The sequence below is a fragment of the Camponotus vicinus genome, unplaced genomic scaffold, assembly GCF_025532165.1.
Source record: "Camponotus vicinus isolate PSW18456_S1 unplaced genomic scaffold, iyCamVici1.0 SCAF_8, whole genome shotgun sequence".
Classification (NCBI taxonomy): domain Eukaryota; kingdom Metazoa; phylum Arthropoda; class Insecta; order Hymenoptera; family Formicidae; genus Camponotus; species Camponotus vicinus.
The window spans coordinates 11,983,248-12,006,377 of record NW_028141980.1 but is presented as its reverse complement, the minus strand read 5'-3'; the positions used below and the strand labels follow the sequence as shown (position 1 = coordinate 12,006,377).

At 40.8% G+C, this 23,130-nt stretch overlaps 2 protein-coding genes across 22 annotated transcripts in view; both read left to right on the top strand.

Annotated features, from left to right (window-relative positions):
- Positions 1–19,631, top strand: part of Dscam1 (Down syndrome cell adhesion molecule 1) — a 70,409-nt gene extending 50,778 nt beyond the window's left edge. For 19 of the 20 annotated variants that reach the window (XM_083106530.1, XM_083106528.1, XM_083106524.1 and 16 more), the window contains 18 exons: positions 7,175–7,294; positions 7,376–7,549; positions 7,644–7,940; positions 8,024–8,385; positions 8,467–8,838; positions 8,905–9,091; positions 9,375–9,662; positions 9,826–10,095; positions 10,178–10,409; positions 10,498–10,674; positions 10,757–10,923; positions 11,245–11,487; positions 11,863–12,018; positions 12,529–12,666; positions 13,523–13,713; positions 13,855–14,215; positions 14,633–14,690; positions 15,856–19,631. In XM_083106530.1, coding sequence (XP_082962656.1) covers positions 7,175–7,294; positions 7,376–7,549; positions 7,644–7,940; positions 8,024–8,385; positions 8,467–8,838; positions 8,905–9,091; positions 9,375–9,662; positions 9,826–10,095; positions 10,178–10,409; positions 10,498–10,674; positions 10,757–10,923; positions 11,245–11,487; positions 11,863–12,018; positions 12,529–12,666; positions 13,523–13,713; positions 13,855–14,215; positions 14,633–14,690; positions 15,856–15,940 — 3,878 coding nt within the window. In that variant the 3' untranslated portion in view covers positions 15,941–19,631. Of the gene's footprint in view, positions 1–7,174; positions 7,295–7,375; positions 7,550–7,643; positions 7,941–8,023; positions 8,386–8,466; positions 8,839–8,904; positions 9,092–9,374; positions 9,663–9,825; positions 10,096–10,177; positions 10,410–10,497; positions 10,675–10,756; positions 10,924–11,014; positions 11,198–11,244; positions 11,488–11,862; positions 12,019–12,528; positions 12,667–13,522; positions 13,714–13,854; positions 14,216–14,632; positions 14,691–15,855 lie in introns of all 20 variants that reach the window. The other variant, XM_083106522.1, reaches the window with a different exon arrangement.
- A 985-nt stretch (positions 19,632–20,616) lies between these two features.
- The window catches only part of LOC145975690 (uncharacterized), a 36,465-nt gene continuing 33,951 nt past the window's right edge, over positions 20,617–23,130 (top strand). Inside the window, exons 1-3 of one of the 2 annotated variants that reach the window (XM_083106348.1) lie at positions 20,617–20,734; positions 20,858–20,934; positions 21,442–21,714. In XM_083106348.1, coding sequence (XP_082962474.1) covers positions 20,632–20,734; positions 20,858–20,934; positions 21,442–21,684 — 423 coding nt within the window. In that variant the 5' untranslated portion in view covers positions 20,617–20,631 and the 3' untranslated portion in view covers positions 21,685–21,714. Of the gene's footprint in view, positions 20,735–20,857; positions 20,935–21,441; positions 23,010–23,130 lie in introns of those variants that run through there. The other variant, XM_083106347.1, reaches the window with a different exon arrangement.

The window sequence follows — 23,130 nt, the reverse complement described above, 5'->3', positions numbered from 1 at the left end:
GTCGTACAGCACTCGCTTAACCCATCACAGCGATTCATAATTCATCGTAAATCATCCCCCATCATCGCATTGTCTCACGATACGATATCCTTGCTCCTGATCGCCGTAATCATTGTTGACGACTCGCGAGGACCGCGAGGACCGTAATTCGCGAAGGGGAGTTTCATCGAATTTTTATTTCTCACGCGCGATCCGCGATCGCAGTTGCTCCGCAGATCTTCCCGTTCACGTTCGGCGACGAGCCGGTGAACTCGGGCGAGGCAATTTCCGCGACCTGCTCCATCCTCAAGGGGGACTTCCCGATGGACATTGCCTGGGCGTTCAACGGCGAACCGATATCCGCCGAGAGCGCAGATCAATTCTCTATAACGAAGGGCAAGCGTCTCAGCGTCCTGTCGATCGATGCTGTCGCGGCCAGACACGCCGGCGAGTACACTTGCACCGCGTCGAACAAAGCCGGGGCTTCCAGTCATACGGCCGCTCTAGCTGTAAATGGTAACACGCGCGCATGCATACATACGCGATATCTCATCTCGCGACTATTCTTTCTCCGCCGGGCATAGAAGACAAAACGTCCCTCCTTTCCATCATCCCCTTCAACTTCCTCATCCACGTTCATATCTTTTCAACATTCTTTCCCGCTTTGTCGAGTACGGGGGACGATGAGGACGCGTCTGTCTATCGTCTGGCTTCTCATCGTGCATTCACTGTGACCGCGGAGATTTTGCAGCTCGCTATCTCCGCGAAACATGATGAAGTTAGCTTAAAACAATAATGATACTACGAACACTCTCTCATACTTGATTGCATTTTTTATATCGTTCTCAAACCCAAAGTTTTTTATTTTTCTATCATTTATCATATAAAAACATGTGCAACAAAATCAGATAAGTATAGCAATAGAAACATAGGAGGATGAAACACTAATTCATACAAATTAGAGCAACATTTTTCAATAAATAATATTTTCTGATAGGCATCTTTTCTTCGCGTATCAAATGTTGGTATGCAGGTATTCGAATTTGAGTCTGTGAATAGATTTGACACGTCTTGGAAAATATCGTTTTCAGTCGCTCCGCAGATAGCACCGTTCTCGATCAGCGACGAGCCCGCGAATTGGGGCGAGGCGGTCTCGGCGGTCTGCACGATCGTGAAGGGCGACTTGCCGATCGAGGTATCGTGGGCGCTAAACGGCGAGCCCATCACCAAAGAAAATTACGCAGATGTGTCTATTGCAAGTACCAGCAAGCGAGTCAGTTTAATAACTATCGAGGCCGCGAGCCCGAGACACGCCGGGGAGTATACTTGCACGGCCTCGAATGCCGCTGGAGCAACGAGCTACTCCTCTACTCTGGCCGTAAATGGTACAGCACTGCATGAACCGAAATGTGTCGCTAAGATCGAGAAATTGAGCCCACTAATCTGCCTGCAAGCATACTTAGATGAAATCGTTTCCTTTTCTTCACGTCAATAACATCGATACCCTTTTAAAACTATCCCATCGAGTGAGGTATAATTGGCAATTGATTACATACGAATATAATTATTGAGCAAAATCTATATATCTAAGACAATTAAAGAATTCATCGATTTTGATCGATTATCTAGAAAAATTGATTATGAAAACAAAGTACGTTTGCTCAAAAAAAAATGTATTTTACATAATTCTATAATTCTTGCCGATCGAAGAGTTTATATATCGTTTATATATGCGATACAGTGATCGTTTTATTGCGATTGTTTTTCTAGTCGCTCCACAGATCGCTCCATTTTCCATCAGCGAAGAACCAGCTAATTGGGGCGAACAAGTCTCTGCAGTTTGTAGTATTTTGAAAGGCGATCTACCGATTGAAATACGATGGAGTTTGAATGGCGAGCTTATTACGCGTCTCACTCATCCTGACGTAACAATTACAAATACCGGAAAAAAGACGTCTCTTCTGACTATTGAATCCGTCACCGCCCGTCATGCTGGCGAATATAGCTGCGTCGCGAGCAACCTGGTCGGATCCGTCAGCCGTTCCGCCATTTTATCGGTCAATGGTACTAAAAAATCGCATGTTAAGACGTAGTATCATCGTCAGCACTTTATCCCATAAAATACTTCAAAAATTCTATCCTTCCTAACAAAATATAAATTACTAAAGCTATCGCTGATGACAAACTCTATCCTCAAAGATCCATATGAACAATATTACCTTCAATTTTATTCCGCTTGCTACGTCTATTCTTATGACTTACGCTATCTCGAAAAAAATCGCTCGTCGTTCGTCGTTCTTCTAGATTCTGGACGCCAAATACCAATTTAAAAATATCTATTCATCGGACTTCGCAAATAAAAATGCATCATTTTTCTATTTCTTCGAGTTTTGTTTTATCTTGCGTTCGTATCGCAGTCTCCCCGCAGATAGCACCGATCTCCTTCGGCGAGGAACCCGCTAACGCCGGGGACTTAGTATCGGTGCAGTGCGTTGTGACCAAAGGCGATTCTCCTCTGGAGATCACGTGGACCTTCGATGGCCATCCTATACAATCTTATCACAGCGACGTGATCGTGTCTGATACCGGAAAGCGCGTCAAACAACTGACCATCGAATCGGTAGCTGCGCGACATGCTGGAGAATATACCTGCGTTGCTTCAAACGCGGCTGGATCAATTTCGCATTCGGTCACCTTGGACGTGAATGGTACACCTTTCGACAAATCTATGCTCGCGATTCGCACTTGCATATTTAGCCATCTTTCTCATCCGAGAGTAATCCTTCCCGTCCTTTAGATATTTTTTTTCGTTTCTCTTTCTCTCTCTCTTTCAATCTCATTTTAATTTCTATTCCATGTTGTTATTTTTCTTTCTAAATTTCGCTACACTTCGTTTCCTCGCTTTTCTTATTATTCATAGCACGGCGTGTGTCTGTGTTCTCTAGAATCCGCTACTATTACTTTAGCCACCTACGTATGTTATTATTGGACGTGACATTTCTCGATTTTCTTCGTTACACATATATGTTCTCTTTATTAATTTTGTTGTCTTGATTAGCTTCGTGAAACATATAGCGTCAAAAATACAATACAAAAAGACGATACACTCCATAACACAGATCGCAAAGCAGGGGGAGCAAGAAGAAATGAAGAAACAAGCGAGAAGGATAATACGATTTCTATCTTCTGTCTTCTAAAAACCGCAATGTTTCATCAACGTTGATTTAATGACTTCAGCTTCGATAACTCTTTCTCTCTTCTTTTCTGATCTCTTTTTCTTTCTTCCAGTCATTCCAAAATTATTGCCATTCGTTTTCGGCGAGGAGCCGCTTAACTCAGGTCAAGTAGTAACGGTACCGTGTGCAGTGATCGAGGGCGATCCACCTTTGAAGCTTCGTTGGACCTTAAACGGTCATGCGATTTCGCCGCACTCTGGGATCTCGATCGTGGATCTGGGCGGACGAGGCGCTATACTGAGCATAGGATCCGTCCAGGCGACCCATGCTGGAACATACACATGTATCGCGGAAAACCTTGCCGGCAGGCATGAACTCTCGGCCGATCTCATAGTGAACGGTGCATACTGATCAGCAAGGATCTACTCGATATTTCGTTGAGCCTTGCGAACCCGCCTATTCCGATTCTCATCCGATTCTCCCTCCTCATCCATTATCCTAGATCACTGCTTCTCCCGTAGAGACATTTTTATCGAAATCAATTTCCGCTCAAATATCCGCCGCGCTCTTATCGATCGCTGTATAATAAAGGTTAATCGCGGTTGCCTATTTTTGCGAACGCGATCAGGCACGAGGGCAGGCTGTACAAGGATCGGGCTAATCGCGCCAGATTCCGTGCGGTATAAATCCGCCTCGATAAGCGGGAACATTCATTTTTGTTCGTGTCTTTCTCTCCTTCTCTCTCTTTCTGTCTCGGTATATTATTGCCTATTGTCTCTAGCCTCTGTCCGTTCTCTATCTCTCGGCAGTCGTTCCACATCTGCAGCCGTTCGCGTTCGACGAGGCCAACTCCGGCGATCTGATAATCGTCCATTGCGCGGTCGTGAAGGGGGACACGCCGATTTCGCTCAAGTGGTTGTTCGAGGGCCGCCACTTAGAGGTAGGCGACGGAGTGGGTATCACCGCGTTGGGGGATAGAGTCTCGGCCCTGACGATACCCGCTGTCAGGGGAGAGCACGCCGGAGAATATGCTTGCGTCGCCGATAATCCAGCGGGCAGTGCACGGCACAGCGCCCATCTCAAAGTGAACGGTACAGAGAAAGCGTAAATCACACGATCACAAAAGCATCCAGTATAAAACAGAAAAAGATATAAAAAAAATATAAAGTATATACATATCTTTTCTTTAACATAAAGCGAAACCGCGCGGCATGATGATGGTGTTTAACGGGCGTACGCGTAGTGAGAGTACTACCGTTTTGTATGCGTGTTACTATTTGAGCGGAAAGCAGTGGTACGTTTACCTTTTTATTCGGTTGTAGATTTATATTTATATATATTTATCTAATATCTCAGTAGAACGTTTTTTCGATATTAGATTTATTACCCTTGCTGTCGCTTTCATATACGTCGTAAAATCTCCAATCTCTGTCCGCCCTGACTGTTGCAATGATATTATTACGAGATATGTGTTGTCTGGAAGTCTTGCATTGCTCGGCGCATACTCTTTCCTTCTATTTATAGAGAATTGTCTTTCTTGTAACGAGATTAAATCGTTTAACTGGTTCATATAGGCGTACGTAGTTTGTGCCCACGATCGTTCGAATCGAGTACAAACCGTCGATATTACGAGACGAGCCGTGTCTCCCGTTCTTTCCCGGCCCAGAACTGTCTCTCACTCTCTGTCACATTCTCTGTCACTCCGCATCCCTTCATACATCTCGATTACTCGATTACCGAAATAATACCGCATTAGTCAACTCCATGAAAAAGTTAATCTCGATCCCATATAATTAGTTTAGTACCATCAATTATTTACGAACGTATCGCGACATGCAGAGAACGACGGCGCCGAAAACAAAGAGGAAAGGCAACGCTAACATTGAAACAGATGAGCATATTATGTACAGAAAAAGAGCGCAAACGATCGATTGATCGAAAAGAAATCCAAGAGAAGGATCGTTACGAGAGCATGGATCTACCTACCATTCCGTTGCAGTCCTGCCACGGATCAGTCCGTTCGATTTTGGAGACCATCCGATCTTTGCCGGACAGGCCGCCCAATTGGCATGTATGGTGCCGGTCGGCGACACGCCGATCGAGATTGTCTGGACTTACGAGGGCGAATTGTTGCCGCAATACATGGGATACAACATCGGGAAACCCGCTCCACGGATTAGTACACTACTGATCGAGCCGGTAACACCGGAGCATGACGGACGTTATGCGTGTGTCGCTAGTAATCTGTCAGGCAAGACGGTCCACGAGGCAACCTTACGAGTCCACGGTTAGGTCCAGAATAAAGAACGGAGCACTGAGAATGACACGATAATGATAATTGATAATGATGGCTGAGCAAAAGTTTTGGAATGAAAATGCAGCCGTGCGCAGATCCCGCGAAAGTATATGAGCGCAGGCTTGTGATTGGATTGCATCTTATTCATCGTTGCTGTAAAGCTGATCGTGTGTTTTTCCCTGTTGGCGACAAGCTTTTCAGAAAATTTCAGTTGGTTCGGCGCTCGCTCTACAATTCAACTTGTACGCAGCGCGTTGCTTTCGTCGCCGTTGACGACCTTCTCGCGCGTACTCTCTTCCTTTCTCGCTCACTGTCTTGCTATTTTCTTTTCATACTCTTTCTTGCCTCTTCTTGTCTCTATCCACGTTTACTTTTATCTGTTGTATCTCTTCTTTTTACTACGTATTCGTCGGTTTTTTCAAGCGAGCGAAGATCAATTTGAAGGCCTTCGTGGTCCAAAAATCATTAGCTTATGTCGAGCCGTTGGCCTTTCCTCGTTTATTTTGCCCGCCTCGTTATCTTGCTCTCATCGTCAGCCGTTCTTCTGCGACTTTTTACATTTGGCTTCGATCATCCCTGCGGCGAAATAACGCGACGCTCAGGATGTATCTTCCTTACGCACGCGAATCTCATCGCGTTTTCTACATCCTTCACGAACGCGTTTCTCGTAGCACAAACGAATCTAATTGCTACTTTACGATCGCAGAATTGCATAGGTCTGACACATGCGAGTTGCATATTATATTCGTCTCGTTCGAGTGTCGATTTATACCTCACCGTACCCCCATCGCGCTAAAACGCGTCCTTGTTCTAAGATGACCGACCGACCATCCAACCAGCCGCATCTCAGAATTCTCACCCCTGAATAAATTCATATCATACCCCTATCCACGAATGAATCCCCCTAACACGTTCTCTCTCCTCGCCCCCTCGCCACCTCACCACACGTCTTGACTTGTTCATTTTGTAGACGCGGATGTAGCTTAGTAGAGAGACATTTAATGCATGAATTTATACTTGAACGAACGCATAATATCGAGTACTATTCGTAAACGCGGTACAGCATGATGCACTATGTTTGACGATTAATTTAATAACGCTTCGTGCATGTTCGCTATTGAACTCTTTCAGAGCTGAATCCGTAATCTCTCTTTCTGCCCGCATCACGTCTTTCTTTCTGTCTTTCTCTTCATGCATTAGATACCCGTATAATCATGTCAGAATCCCGCATGATATATCATATTCTATTCATCGCAGTAGCAGGAGCGTGTCGCGTTTTGTCCTGCACGCGACAAAACTAATTTTCATAATTCGAGTTCTCCTTGATTTTATAACAATATTAAAAATATCTAAAATATAAAATTCTTAATCGACAATTTTATTAACTTTCTTTGGATAAACAAAACTTTTTGATTTCACAAATTTCAAATTTACTTGTTGGCTCTATTTATTCAACTTTATTATTAATATTTCTTATGTTATGGAATTATAAAAAATGATAATTATATAATTATCCATCAATATATAATTGTAATATTTGATTAATACTATTATAATATTATTATATGGATACTATTAGAATATTTTTACGATAAATAATAATCTGATGAATACTTCTCAAAAATATATGGCTCGAGTTTTCACAAGCGACTGGCTCCTGGATACTGCAAAATTCTGTGTTGCCCGATAGTACAATGCAACTAATCTATTTATTCTGTAACAGTACCTCCTCGTTGGATTTTGGAACCCACTGATAAGGCATTCGCTCAAGGATCTGATGCGCGAGTTGAATGCAAAGCCGACGGTTTCCCCAAGCCTCAAGTCACATGGAAGAGAGCTGCTGGTGAGTGCGTTTACAGCCGCAGCTTGACAAATATATAAGACATTTCAAGCATGCATTAATCGCGTTTGTTTGATTTTACAGGGGATACGCCGGGAGATTACACTGACTTGAAATTGAGCAATCCTGATATTAGTGTGGAAGATGGCACTCTATCTATTAATAACATCCAAAAAACGAATGAAGGCTATTATCTTTGCGAGGCTGTTAACGGCATTGGATCAGGCTTGTCGGCTGTCATTCTTATTTCGGTTCAAGGTACTTTACTTTAGGTTCTCACGTTTTTTAATAACACTCAATATACTGTTTGTTTTGCATACTGTTATTTTGCATATCTTTTATCTTTTTTTAGCTCCTCCTCAATTTGAAATTAAATTAAGAAATCAGACCGCTCGTCGTGGAGAACCGGCTGTGTTGCAATGCGAGGCACAAGGAGAGAAACCAATCGGCATCTTATGGAACATGAATAACAAAAGGCTAGATACAAAGAGCGATCCTCGTTACACTATTCGCGAAGAAATCTTAGCCAATGGAGTACTGTCCGACTTGAGCATCAAACGAACCGAAAGAAGCGACTCTGCTTTGTTTACTTGCGTAGCTACGAACGCTTTTGGCAGTGATGATACTAGCATTAACATGATTGTACAAGGTTGGTTTATTTAATTATGAATAACGTGATATCAATAGATACTCGACGAATCACTTGAATCACACTTCTATAATTTTTTATAGAGGTACCGGAAGTTCCATATGGTCTCAAGGTGTTGGATAAATCAGGACGTTCTGTGCAATTATCATGGGCCGCACCATACGATGGAAACAGTCCTATCAAGCGATATGTCATTGAATACAAGATTAGCAAGGGCTCCTGGGAAACTGATATCGATAGAGTGCTTGTACCTGGCTCGCAACAAAATGTAGCTGGAGTATATAATCTGAGGCCCGCAACTACATATCATCTTCGAATCGTCGCTGAGAATGAAATTGGCACATCTGATCCGTCTGACATGGTTACCATTATTACTGCCGAAGAAGCACCTACTGGTCCGCCAACCTCTGTCAAAGTGGACGCTCTCGATCAGCATACACTCAAGGTAACGATCAGAATGTGTTGTGAATGCTTCAGAATGTGTAACGACAATAACAAATATTTATTACAATAAATATTTCGTCAGGTAACATGGAAACCACCTCCACGTGAAGATTGGAACGGCGAAATTCTCGGCTATTACGTTGGATACAGACAATCGGCGGACAAGCCATATATGTTTGAGACTGTCGAATTCTCCAAGGAAGACGGAAAGGAACATCATCATCTGCAGATCGTTAATCTCAAGACTTATACGCAATACGGCGTGGTCGTTCAGGCATTCAACAAGGTTGGTTCCGGACCGATGAGCGAAGAACGCAGACAACACACCGCGGAAGGTGTACCCGAACAACCGCCGCACGACACCACCTGCACGACTCTTACCTCTCAAACTATCAGAGTATCCTGGATGTCACCACCTCTCAGCGCGGCTAATGGTGTTATTACTGGCTACAAAGTGAGTGAAGCTGCGATTTTAGAAGAATATATATTTAGCAGCGGCGTCTTTAAATATTTGTTTCAGGTTATTTATGGCCCGTCCGACACATGGTACGATGAAAATACGAAGGACACCAAGATCACGTCTTCCAGCGAAACCATTCTACACGGCCTCAAGAAGTACACGAACTACAGTATGCAAGTTTTGGCTTTTACTTCCGGCGGAGATGGAGTCAAGTCCGCACCGATTCACTGCCAGACCGAACAAGATGGTAATTTTAAAAACTATTCAACGTGTGCAAAGACATATTTCGAGAATATATTATTCAAATTTAAAAATATAATAGTAATCATGCAGTAACTTTCACATTTTTTTATATCGACTATTATTTTTTTATTTTATATCGACTTTTATTTTTATAGAAGCAACGACTTTGCTACTTTTATGATAATAAAAAAATTTGCATTGAAAAAAAATTTGTAATAATTATTTTCAGTAAATAAAATTAATATTCTTAAATATTTTTTTAAATTAATATTCTTTCATTTTCTCAGCACCTGAAGCTCCAATTGCTATCAAAGCTCTGGTCATGTCCGCGGAATCTATTCTTATCTCATGGCGACCACCTAGCCAGCCTAACGGAGTTATTTCTCAGTATACCGTTTACACGAAAGCTGATAATGCTGAGGAACCAACTAGCCAGAAAGTACCGCCGAATCAACTTACTCACGAAGCATCTGGATTAGATAAACAACTCAGATATGAATTTTGGGTAACTGCTAGCACAAATATCGGCGAAGGAGAAGCTTCTAAGATTGTGACTCTGGCTCCAAGTGTTCGAGGTAAATTTTTACTTCCAATTTCTTAAATTCTTATTTCTTAATTTGCTTAAAATATTTGCATTTTAGTTTAATCAAATTAAATTTAATTTAAAAAATAATTATAATCTTTTATAGTTGATCATTAATTTAAAAATATTTCTAATTATTATATTTATTTTTACAGTACCGGCTAAAATTGCATCGTTCGACGACAAATTCACTGCAATATACAAGGAAGACGTAAAGCTGCCATGTCTCACTGTTGGCGTACCTGCACCGGAAGTAACATGGAAAGTACGAGGCGCGACTCTTCAGCCAAGCGACCGATTGAGACAATTGCCCGAAGGTTCACTGTTTATCAAGGAAGTCGACCGCGCGGACACCGGCGAATATTCTTGCTATGTGGAAAACTCCTTTGGACACGATACTGTAACTCATCAATTGGTTGTACATGGTAAGTGAAAAAAACATTTCGAAAATTTTATTTGTTAATTTTAATTTTGTCGATTATATTGAGATTAATATTACGTTCGCAGCTCCTCCGCACTCGCCGCAGGTCACACTTACCGCCACCACTACAAATTCTTTGACAATGAAATTACGCCCGCATCCGACTGACAATGCACCGATTCACGGCTATACAATTCACTACAAACCCGAGTTTGGCGAGTGGGAAACTGTTCAGATCAGTTCGACGGCACAAAAATATACTCTTGAAAACTTGTTGTGCGGTTCTCGATATCAGATCTACGTCACGGCTTATAACGGGTAACTTTATCATCATAACTATAAACTAACAAATAGGCGATGAGAAATTTTATACAATAACAATGACAATGAAAATTAATTTATATAGAATTGGAATTGGCGACCCTTCGGATATTCTAAACACGCGCACGAAAGGCTCCAAACCGATCATCCCTGAAGCGGCAAGATTTATCGAAGTATCCACGAACAGCATCACTCTGCACTTGAGCGCCTGGTCGGACGGTGGCTGTCCCATGTTATACTTTGTCGTTGAACACAAGAAGAAGTAAGATAAAAAGATAAAAAATTCTCAAGTTCGTATGTATAATTTAATCGAAATCGATAGTTAAAAGTGCATGTTTCTTCAGGCATCAACAGGAATGGAATCAGGTCTCGAACAATGTCAAGATAGGCGGTAACTTCGTAGTATTGGATCTGGATCCCGCTAGCTGGTATCATTTACGTGTTACGGCTCACAATAATGCTGGTTTCGCCGTGGCCGAGTATGAATTCGCGACATTGACGGTGACTGGCGGTGAGTATGAGTTTGTTCCGGCGTTCGCAGCGGCGCCTCGTAGCCGGTGCCAATGGTGGCTGGATTAAAGCCGAAACATTTTTTGTTCCAGGCACCATTGCACCGGCCCGCGAGATACCGGACGTGAACGGTGGTGGCAATGACGAAGACCCGATGAAAATTTTCATGGCTAATTTAAATCTGGTCGTGCCGGTGGTAGCAGCCATTCTCGTTATAATCGTTGCCGTCATCGTGATCTGCGTACTCAGGGGGAAGGGCCACGGTAGCGATAAAGGTAATGGCATTTGCCTAATCTTTTTCTCTATTTGTCTTCTCGAACAGGCACGATCGCACCTCCCGTACGTAACGGCGGTAACGACAACGCTGCGGATGTAAGACGTTATTTCCCATGGTTACCCAGCTGGCTCGACGTAAACGTGGTGGTGCCGGTCGGCGCGACGGTCGTTGTCATAATAGTAGGAATAGTTGTCATTTGCGTGGCCCTCTCGAGGAGAACTCGAGGTCCGGAACAAACGCGGCTGCGAGGTATCTCTTCAGCCGACGAGAAATATTACGAGGGACAATGTATACAAATTTTTTTTTATTACTTTTACCTATTAAGTCGCATAAAGACGGTGGAGATTCATCGGGAAATTAAATTGCGCTAATAATTTTACGAGCGTAATTAAATGCAACACATTATATATACAGATATTATAACATAATATATTATTTTGTAATATTATCATAATAATTTCCCGACGATTGATCCACGCGTCGGCCACCCTGTCTTGCAGTCTCCTCGAAATATCCCGCTCTCTTAATTTTCCTCTTCCTTTTGTTTCACAAGCGTGGGTGATGGCATAATCAATGTAATCTATATTAAAAATAATAATATTGAAAATATTATATTAGACATAAGTGCGGTCATATTTACCAGATCAATTCACTGTATTATAGATGACGTAGTCTATCAACAAACCGGTGTTGGCGGCGCAACTCTAGACAAACGCAGATCCGATCTTCGTGACGAACTTGGATATATCGCGCCACCGAATCGCAAGCTGCCACCTGTGCCTGGTTCCAATTACAACACATGTGATCGTATCAAGCGAGGTACAGTTATAAGTAAGCCACAACTGCCAACACTTACCTTTTAGACCAGTTTCGACTACTACTTGTGTAGTTGTTGTCGCATCGGCACGATAGTTCCTTCTTTCATCTTTTCTCAAGAAATACATTTTTTTATATATATTATACATCGTTAGGCTCCCGACCAGTGTCACACAGCCCTCAAACAGAAGTTATACACACGACCATTGCCAGTTTTTTTTTCGTTCGCCTCTTGCTTCGAAATGTTATATACGTTCTTATATACGTTATGTCGAGATGTATATGTCCCTCCAGCGAAAATAACATTCGTTTCTATTTGTTTGCGCTTATCACGCCGTTGGTGCCTAACGAGTGTCGACTGCACCGATTCGACATTAATCGTGCCTTTAAAAAAGAGAAAAAAAGGAATGCCCTCCCCAGAATCTTCAGTCCTCCGAAGAGAACAGAGTTGGCAAGAATGAATCTTGATAGGCGCCAGCGTGTCGTACGACCTTTGTAGTATGTGTTCGATAGGTGGAACTGGCTCGTTAAGGAGTCACTCGACGTGGGATCCGAGACGACACATGTATGAGGAATTGAGTCACTACGTGCCCAACAGAAGATGCCCGCCGCCACCACGTATGGGCAGCGCAGACGGTCTCTCGCATAGAGGTTGGTAAAAGAGCATTATTGATTAACGGGGGCGTCCGGCATTCGTCCGATCGCCCTACGAGATCGATAATCGCAGGCCGGAGCCGGCGACGTTGCTGGCGGTCTTCGTAAGTCCCTCCTCAAGAACCTCGTGTCACTTTAACAACACGTTTCTCGATGTTGCACGTTTTCGCATGCCTGCGTTCATAGCACGCCGACAAATGACACGAATCACATAAAGAAAAATTACATTTATTTACACTCATTGTTTTTGAGACATAAAGTTAGGATAAAAATGTCTCTGCCCGTTATCGTCATATCGATTTCAGATTTCTAGAATGCATAACAAATATCTAATACTTTTAAATATTATTTAGATTTTATTCAGAGATTTGATTCATTGTTTATATATCAAGTTTAGGTAAATAAATAGATAAAATTACGTTGATTAATTAATTAAAAAAAATAACATTGTTTTATATAAAATAGAAATTGCGCGATTAATTGATAAGGCGACCGGGTGTCAATTGAAATAAATCTATTTAAATATATTTTAATACGCATGAGGAATTATTGAAGATTTAATAATTTAACGTAGAATGAGAATCGAGGAAAGAAGAAACGTAAAAGTGAGTAAAAATATTTTTTGCTCGTTTAAATCTGAATAGAAGTAGCACGTAAAATCAATAGAGGAAAAGATTGCTTGCAATTTTCTCAGTTCTATTGTCAATCGAGTCAAAGCTCAATAAAATTGTCATAATGGACTTTACACATGAGAAGCAATCTTTAAAGCAATCTTTATCGTTCGACAAATCATGTTTCATAGATTTTTCGCTCATAGCGGCAGAGTCTACCCTGGTTGATTACCCATTTGCAGGTATGGAGGATGAGATCTGCCCGTACGCTACCTTCCATCTTTTGGGATTCCGCGAGGAAATGGACCCGAGCAAGGCTATGCAATTCCAGACCTTCCCTCATCCAGGAAACGGCCATTCTGGCACCATGGGACCACCAGTAGGACATCCGACTAATGCTTCTGCTCACAGCCGTTCTGGATCTCAATCTATGGTATTTTATATCTTTTATATATATTTAATTAAACAATATAAGCAAATTCTTGATCATTTTATTTTTCAAGAATAATTTATTTTATAAATTAAATTTTTTCTATCGAACAATTATTGCTAAAATTGCTAATTTTTTTCATAGCCGCGTCAAAATGGCCGCTACTCACGCGTACCATCCCAAGGAGGCGGCAGCGGCACTCATAACGTCTTCTCGCCCGAATATGACGATCCGGCTAATTGCGCTCCCGAGGAAGACCAGTATGGATCTCAGTACGGACAATATGGTGCACCTTATGATCATTATGGATCTCGCGGATCAGTCGGACGTCGTAGCGTAGGCTCGGCTCGCAATATTCCTATGTCCGGCTCACCGGAACCACCTCCACCACCACCGAGAAACCACCAGGACCAGAACAATTCCAGCTTCAACGACAGCAAGGAGAGCAATGAGATCAGCGAGGCCGAATGTGATCGTGACCAGCTTGTCAACCGCAACTACGGCGGTCAGTAGAAAGATTCGCGGGATAGATCGGAGAACGAGTAGAACGAGAGAGATCATGAAGCTGGGATTCGACACCATCCGATGGGGAAGTCGAAGATTCGCCTTTCCTATTCGGGTTTTATTTGATCCGGCAACATGCTCCCTCTTGAGAAACAATCTCACTCCGATTCAGCCCTACTACTGATGCTCGTTTTCATATGCACTAGGCATTATTAGGCGTACGACGGCTCGCATTATGCGGATCGTATCGCATGGCGAGCGAGTCGTGAATGGAGAAGACTCGCCGCGTGGACTATATGTGTTTTTCTCTATTTTTTTTTATCCTAATCATTTATATAGCTTTCACGAATTGCATGCTACGTGTTGTCGTAGTAGTTTAATCGTTGTGTCAATCGTGCCGTGTGTTTTTCTATTTCAGTGAATGCTCGCGGCAAGGACGGCATGACCACCGAGGAGATGCGTAAACTCATAGAGAGGTCAGTAGAGCGCAAGTGAGCTTGTTAACGGTGTGAACAATTTAATGACGATTACACCGTTCCTGCTGCTGTGTCTCGAGCGATTTCATTATCACGCGAGAGCAGCAACAGCAATGTATTAACGATATATTATTGCGACAAAGTACGACGCGATGTGTTTTCCGAATTGAGCGCTGTTTCACTGTCGCTCGCTGCGGCTTCGACCGCTATCCGATTCATCTCTATGCGTTCTTCTTTATAGGATTACGCTACCGATCGATCCTTTTAATCCTCGACGTATACCTTTATTCGGATACTCGAGATTATTCGCACGCGATTGAATTAACGATTGCGCGATGGTTCACTAGCGACTTTCGAAGAGACCCTCGAATATCTCATTATTTAACTATTTAACATACATCTGATCTTTTCTTGTTTCATGACTAATTACGCAGGAAGCCGTAAGTTCGTTAAACATAATCAAATCAGGGTGTACAAACGTTAAAGATATGTGAAGAGCTTTTGAGATGCGTCATACTATTTTTCGCTGATTTTCATCATCCCATCGAAATTCGGCTATCTCATTTGTTTTGCGGCGAGCAGAGTAGACGACCCTTCAAAACGTTGCTTACGTTGGACATGTTTCCAATCGAGAACGCTTACTAATATAACATGTATTTGCATGTAGCTTTGAATAGTGCTATGTGTAACGTATAGCTACGTAACTAATTCGAAAGTAAAATGCGGTAGAGATATACATAAATTTTGGATGCTAAACATATTTCTCCACTGCAGTTATTAACATGCAATAGCTTGCTATTATCACCGCTATTAAATCCGCTTCATGAGTTGCTAATGTTATTAACGACTGATATGCGTCTTTCTATGATTGTCATTTTTACATTTTATTTATTCACAGCATAATTAATATCGCTGCTCTTGTTATGACGCATGTTTTCGTCGTATTAATCCGCATACAGATTTCTCATATTAATTTCTACATTTCTATTAATTTCACTTGCAAAATAGGAGTTGCTAATATTTAAAGCAAATGCTTCTGTCTTTCTAATGTTAAAAATAAGTGTATTAAAATTAGGAAAAAGATATTTGCACGCGAGAATGTTGTTGAAGTTGCGTAGAGAGAATCGACGTGGTCGGATATCAAAAATGCAAATTCCTGTTGCAGAAACGAAGCTCCCGGCCGGCAAACCGGCAGCCCCCACGGCGGTCACGGGGGACTCCTCACACCCTACGATACTGTGGCAGTGTAACCTGTAAATCATCATCTTCCGTGATCTTCCGCTTCTCTCGATAGCCGGCGGCCACGAGGAAAGTAGCCGAGAGACGCGGAAATGAAGCGCACGCTAATTCTTCCCCCGGTGCTGTCGTCGGTCCAATTTGCAACGATTTACGATAGAAATTAGACGTCGTCGCGAGTAGATAGATTCGATTACCACGTAAGGTATACGCATGTTGATATCATCTCGAGATCGTGACTACCGACAAAGATCTGTGCGGTCCGCCTTGCGAAGTAAGATTGCCTCCTTCGCCCTTAATACGACCAAATTACGCGACTTCTCCTTTTTCTCTCGCACACTTGTCGGCCTTCCATCTTTCCCTTGTACTTCCTCGAGTACATTCGTTTACAATTGATCTTTGGGGAAGGCCAACTTTGAAACTGCCTTGTTTTTGATACAATTTTTCGAACCAATTCAGTCGATTACGCACATCTAGGAAGGCCAGATTCAAGACTGTCTGTATCTACTGCCCTATCGCGAAGGAGGCACAGCGATTCATGAAGTCACTCATGGTTCGTTCGCAAGTCTTGCGAGTCCTGAAACTCTTTGTACACGTTCAATTATGTCGACTTAAACCTTTTTATACTGCTTGACAGAGATAAAAGGCAAAATTTGCATTTAGACACGAATGATACTCATGAGACGTGATTTAAAGATGTGATATAAACTTATCAATTAACTTATTAATTATCTTTGCCTATTTTGTATGAAATATTTTTATTATAAAAAAAGACGATCTGAATTTTTCTCCGCACTATCGTCGAACGTGTACGCGAGGTTTGAGGCTCGCAGCTGTCGCTGTGAGGCAGTCCTGTAGGAAAGCGAACACACAACCGGAAGTCGCGTGTTCGCGGGCGCTCAACTGCGGCAGAAACGCGGCCCGGATGATGGTGCTCTCGGCGACGGTGGATTTTACGGGGGTCTTCTGATATATATCCGGGGTATAATTCTAGATTACAATCATCGCAGGAATGCGTAATGGGAAGAAAAACGTATATATGATACACACACACACACACACACATACATATGAGATTAGTTGGTCGCTTTTTGAGTCATGGTTGTGCCACACTGCCGCTCCCTGAGAGCGTACGAGATATATAGACATACATACGTACATATATTATATACATATACTGTACGATTTATAATTTCGTAACGAAGGTTGTGTCCCCTCCCCCTTTGTCCTTTTGACGATCGGCAATCTTGAGTCTCGACGTCGCGGAGAGCAAAGTTTATGGAGTACGTCGTCACTTCTCGTCTTTCGTCATTATCGTCGTTGTTCTCTTTAGCGATTCATTTAGACGAACGATCCGAGACATTTCTTATCGTTCGAAGGGTAAGATTCCGTATAGAAAACGCCGATCGACTGTCCGTAGGAAGAACAATGCGGCAAGCCATCGAGGGAACGCTTCGATACATAGCAGGCCAGCCACGTATAAATTAAACATATTATACATTAACAACATTATCCTCACATACACGCGCTGGTGCGTGCACGCAATACAAGTCACACCACACTTGCTGTCGTCCTATATATGATATAAATATTTAGTCCGCTGTAAACATCTAATTAATCCCACCCCCGTGCTAATCTTCTTCGATCGATTACGACGTACTGATAAGATTCATTCTGATATCGCGACGATGATCGTTAATTAACAAATATAAGCGATTCGAGTAATATAAAAGCTGATTTAACGTAGATAGCTCGTAAGCCGGACAGATGGTCGCGAGAAGGCGTCGTTGTATCTTTGCGACGAAGCGAGAGATCGGGACGGATCGTTTTCTCAAACGCGATCGACCGCGATCGAGTGGTTGATCTTCGTTGGATCTTGGGCGAACAAACGGAACGGATGCTTTCCGGAGCATCTTCAGGTTGTGCATCCCCCCGACATCCCGCGACGTCGCGATCACGACGTCGTGTCTCATAGTTCGTTTTTATCACGATACTATTTCTAGATATACATACAAATATAAATATATATTATATATACGCTAACTATATATTATACATACGTTGTAAGTAGATATTTCTAGGTGTCGCATTTGTTTGTCGAGACGATGTACGAGCCGGCTCCCAGTTGGGCGACTGGGCGAAGGAGCATCCTCGACAGACATGTCTATTACAGTAGGAGTGTTACATCTTCAGTATATTTAATTCGGACCATTTGGAACAAACTTTTAGCATTTATGTATATCTCGCTATTATTTTAGCATTAACTCAATTTTCATTCAATTTATTTATTATTTTTATTAGATTTATTTAATTATTAATTGAAGAGATACAAGGGATGTTAATATTCTGGTAATCTCCAACGCATTTCGATATTAATTCAATGTTGTAACTAGTATATTCTATCATTGTTATCATTTTATTACTTGTCATCTCGTTTTTTACTTACATAAATGCGATTAAAAGTAAAAACACACGGAGAATTTCCGCATGAAATTTTAAGGGGTGCTTCGTCTTCATAAGTCGCTTTTGCTTTCGCAGAGGAATTCCTACCCTCTGTTTGTCTTAAACTGGTCGCGGCTCGACACGCCGACGCACTTTTACTCATCGATGTGATTTTAAAAGGCTGCGCAAAAGCCTCGTGTCTCGTGTATATGTTACGATCGCGCTCTTACCGTAATTAACATAGCCGTATCGTCCCAAGTCACCCTTTACGACTTATATAGTATCACGTTCTACTAACTTAACTCGCCCCCGCGAAAAACTTTGTCGCTTCGAATCGCTTCCGAATTTAACCAGAGCTAACACATCGGCATAGACCGATAATGATATGATATTATGCATTCGTATATAGTGATGTGATCACGTCCGCGCGCTATTTCGGTCGCGGCTCATCGTTTTGTCTTATTAAGCGAAGTGGACGTCCGCGACGTCGCACAGGTGATAACGTTATGTTAAGCGGTCCAGGGTGCTTGGCAAGAAGTGTTGCGAAATGAAACATTTAGCGAACAGTGAGTTCAATTGAATTTCGGCTAAACATTGATTTCTTTTCCAGCTGGAAACATTGATAACGAGAGTAACGTACAACTTAAAGACTGAGAATTTACGTCCACATATTGCTTTATTCACTTTTTGCTCGCATGATTGCTTTATATTTCTACGCACATTCTAGCATCGTATATTAAAATTGTAAAATTACATACATTTGCCATTTATATCAGCTCTTCTTGCCAAGCACTCTCGAGCCCATCGTTCGCTCGTCGCGTAATCGACGTATATTGTGTGGTAATTTTTTGCAAGATTCGATGTTACTTTTTGAGAGACGCCGCGAAGCGTGTCGCTCGCTTGTGTATGCTTGATTGATATATGCGTTGAAAGCATTTGGCTGTTCTTTTCATACGACGGCGAACGCGGTTCTTCGAGCTCGTACCCTTTTCTCATCGTCGCCTGTCAGACTCGAAGCGTTTCCTTTGCGTTCCTTGGTTTTCTTTATCCCTGCACCCGTGAAAAAGAAACGCGGGATCGCGACGTATTGTCTAATAAAAAAAATCAAAGAAGAAAACGCGCGCAACATCATCCCCCGCGTTTGCGGAGAGACTCGAGGACCCGCTCGCAGTGTATCGTTTCCTCTCAACGCCACTATTTTATGTTTTTGTACCAAAGTTGTAGCGTCTAACTTTGCGTTAAATAAATAAATCTTAAAACGGTCGCTGATTTTTCTCTCTCTACAGCTCCGTCGAGTTCTCTCTGATTTTCGAATTTTTTTATTTACGCATAAACAAGAATATTTTACGTATACATTGATTTTGTATGATATGCGCATATATTAATTCAATCCATTTTCTTTACATCACTTTGATGTATTATATATCAATCATAGGAACATTAATAATTGCGATTTTTTAATTTAATCATTGAAATATAATTTTGTGTGATTTATGTTCTATTAAAATATATTATAGATTTACAGTGTAATATTGAAATAAATTTTAATATATTACATATACAAATGATATAATATTATTAATTATTAATGTACATATTTGATTATGTTATTATGATTTAGTTGCGCGAGACATTAAGTATATAATTATCATATAATTATATTGAAAATTTAATAAATTATGTAATAATTAAAAATATTTATACAGATGAAAAACAATGTTAAAGAAGGTATGATGGTATCTAGTTTTATTTGATTTTATAACAATATATATGCGTATATATTAATTTAATTCATTTTTTATATGTTACTTTAATGTGTTATCAATGATATTAATCATTAATAATTGCCATTAAAATTTAAAATTTATCAATTGAAATATATAATTCTGATTTATAATATATTATAATATATTATAATATAATAATAATATATTTAAATTAGTAATAATAATTAGTAATAGTAATAATAATAATTAATAATATATTTTAATAGATTATATATATATAAATATGATATTTATATTATTAATATAATATACATATATTTTATTACATCATTATTATTTAATTACAAAATATTAAATATATAATTATTATATTGAAAGCTTAATAAATTATGTAAAAGTGTTAAAAACATAGAGAGGAAAAAGAATCGTAAATAGGGAGAGATAAGATCCAGCTGATTCATTGTTAGGTTCATTGAACTCACACTGGGTCTTTAAAATGATTTATCTGCAGTACAGGTCTCTGACCTACCTTATCGATGGTGCGCTTTACCGGCGTGAAGTTAGCAAAGGATTATCGGGGCGCAGTAGTTCAATGTCGGTTGGCAGTGACGGTTGTTTATACGATGGCGTCCGGCGGTGGTACGTGTCCGTTTATTTCCCATTTCCGTGTAATCTTGAGGCCTGTTTAATGACCGGACTCAACACGGAATCTCTCATTAACATAATCATTATTCATTTTTTGTTTCTTTCATGTAACGACAGAGAACGGAACCGAAGAACGAACGGAAGCATCGACGCCGGCTCAACCCATCGCCAATGCCGTATCCGAGACGACTCACGTAAGTAAATTCATAATTTCAGCTCGTCGAGCAGTGATATCTCATCTGAGAAATTATCACGAGTCTGTTAAATAAACGCGAGAACGCGCGCGCTTTCGGCGCGAAAGTAAGGTTAGGTTAGCTTGGCTTGTGTGATATCATCATTCTCTATTATCTGGTATCTGTTAACTGACAATAACTTTGCATTAAAGTCATTATATTCTTATAAATACAAAACATGTGTTTTTCATATGTACAACTGTGTAAATTAAATCAGTATTTCTAACTTGTAACTTATATAAATGTAAGTGTATTTAATCTAATTACATTAATACATCGGAGTTAATTAATAAATTAAATTTTACTCGTATATATTGCTTTCTCAATAATACTGTGATTGAGGAATCATTAAGTTAATCAGTTGAAGTTATCGGAAGAATCAACGCTTAGAATTATACAATGACTTACAAGGTAGTATTTCTGCGAATATTGCTGATTGACTTATAAATTTTATCTTTCTATTTACAGAAAGTAATAGGAATGGATAAAGATGGTGATATGTCTGGTGTACCAGCAAAGAAATCTCGTGTCGAAGTGCAATCTCTTCCAACCAGACAATATTTGGATCAGACAGTAGTACCGATATTGCTACAAGCATTATCCTGTTTAGCCAAAGAGAGACCTGCTGATCCTATAAGCTTCCTCGCTGGCTATTTACTTAGAAACAAGAGTCAGTACGATAACGGCGGTTCGCCGCCGACTAGTCAGTGAATGCTTCCCTGTCCATGTGCGCATTTCGTGGTAATATATGAACTTTACTTCCTAAAAATCTCTTTTTGATACTTCAAGCACATATTTACGTTATAAACGTATTATGTACTTGCGTATTTTTGAACGAAATAAAAATGAATTAGCTCCCTATTGTAGGGACAGTAGTGACTTTTTAGCGGAGTAATACAGCGTTATTCTGTGGAATACAAAATATACGTTTTTTAAATATTGAAATTATTTTAAATAAATATTGGTTTTTTGTATAAAAATAATAGCAACATCAGAATTATCCTAATTACAGTTACAGAATGGATATTAAATCGTTATTGACTTGTAATATGTATTAAAAAAAGTTGCTACTTTTTCTATGCAAACACATAGATAAAATAAAATTAAGAAACATGATAATATGGCTTTTATGAAAGAATATTTTAAAAATATATTAAAAAAGCGTGTAGACTTCTCTGATTTTCAATTCTTTGCAAATTTACGGCGCGAAAGCGAACAAAAGAAAGGAGCGGAGAAAAGGACTGCTGCCATCGATCCAATAAATCGTAATGAACCTTCCCTGCTCGTGTCGATTTTAATTGGAACGGCGATTTAATTGGAGGCAATTAAATGTAATCGCGCAATGAATCGGCGTTAAATTTATCTCGCGCTCCAATAAAATCGATAATTTACATCGGACGTGCAACACTCGCGTGCGTTGCAAATAGAGAAAGGGAAAAAGGATGTCTAGACACATACAAACACACACAGCGTTCAGTTTCATTATTCCTCGTGTCTTATTTCGCCTCTCGCTGCGGTTTTCGTCTCGACGAAACTCGTCGGTTGGTCTTACCGAGTCTCGCCGGAGTAATCGGGCTCCCTTCGGGGCGTCGGCGAGGCACAAGGAAAAGAAAATCCGTGTAGTGGCGTCCGATTGTACCGCACGAGCTCTAAATGACGACGCGAGACGATATCGGGGTAATTTCGTGACCGACAATTCGCACAGCGACATCATCGGACCTGGTCCAATTAACGGCGAGCTATCCTCTTGCTCGAGTTCTCCTCGTATATCCTCTCGTAGAATCCTCGACCCTTACCCGTACACACGTACATTGATCGCGAACTCTTAGTCTTTTGTTTTGTACCCGTTCGACTGGGAGGGTCGACACGTTTCTGTCGTGATAAGATAAAGGCACTAAGCAGTATTTTTACCAAACTTGAGTTTCTCGTGCAAAGTACTTTACCAGTAATTTGTTCGTCTTAGAAACGTGGAGGCTGTCTCTGGAAAACAGCATCAGATGTTGTAATGAAATAAGAAATAAAGCGTTTATTATTCATTATTTATCTAATAATTTAAAAAAACTGATATTATTTTACTATAACTCCATGTTGTGCGTATGTGTGGCTGATAAATTGCATTTTTAACGTACGATAAAACGTCGTAGGAATTTAAATTTT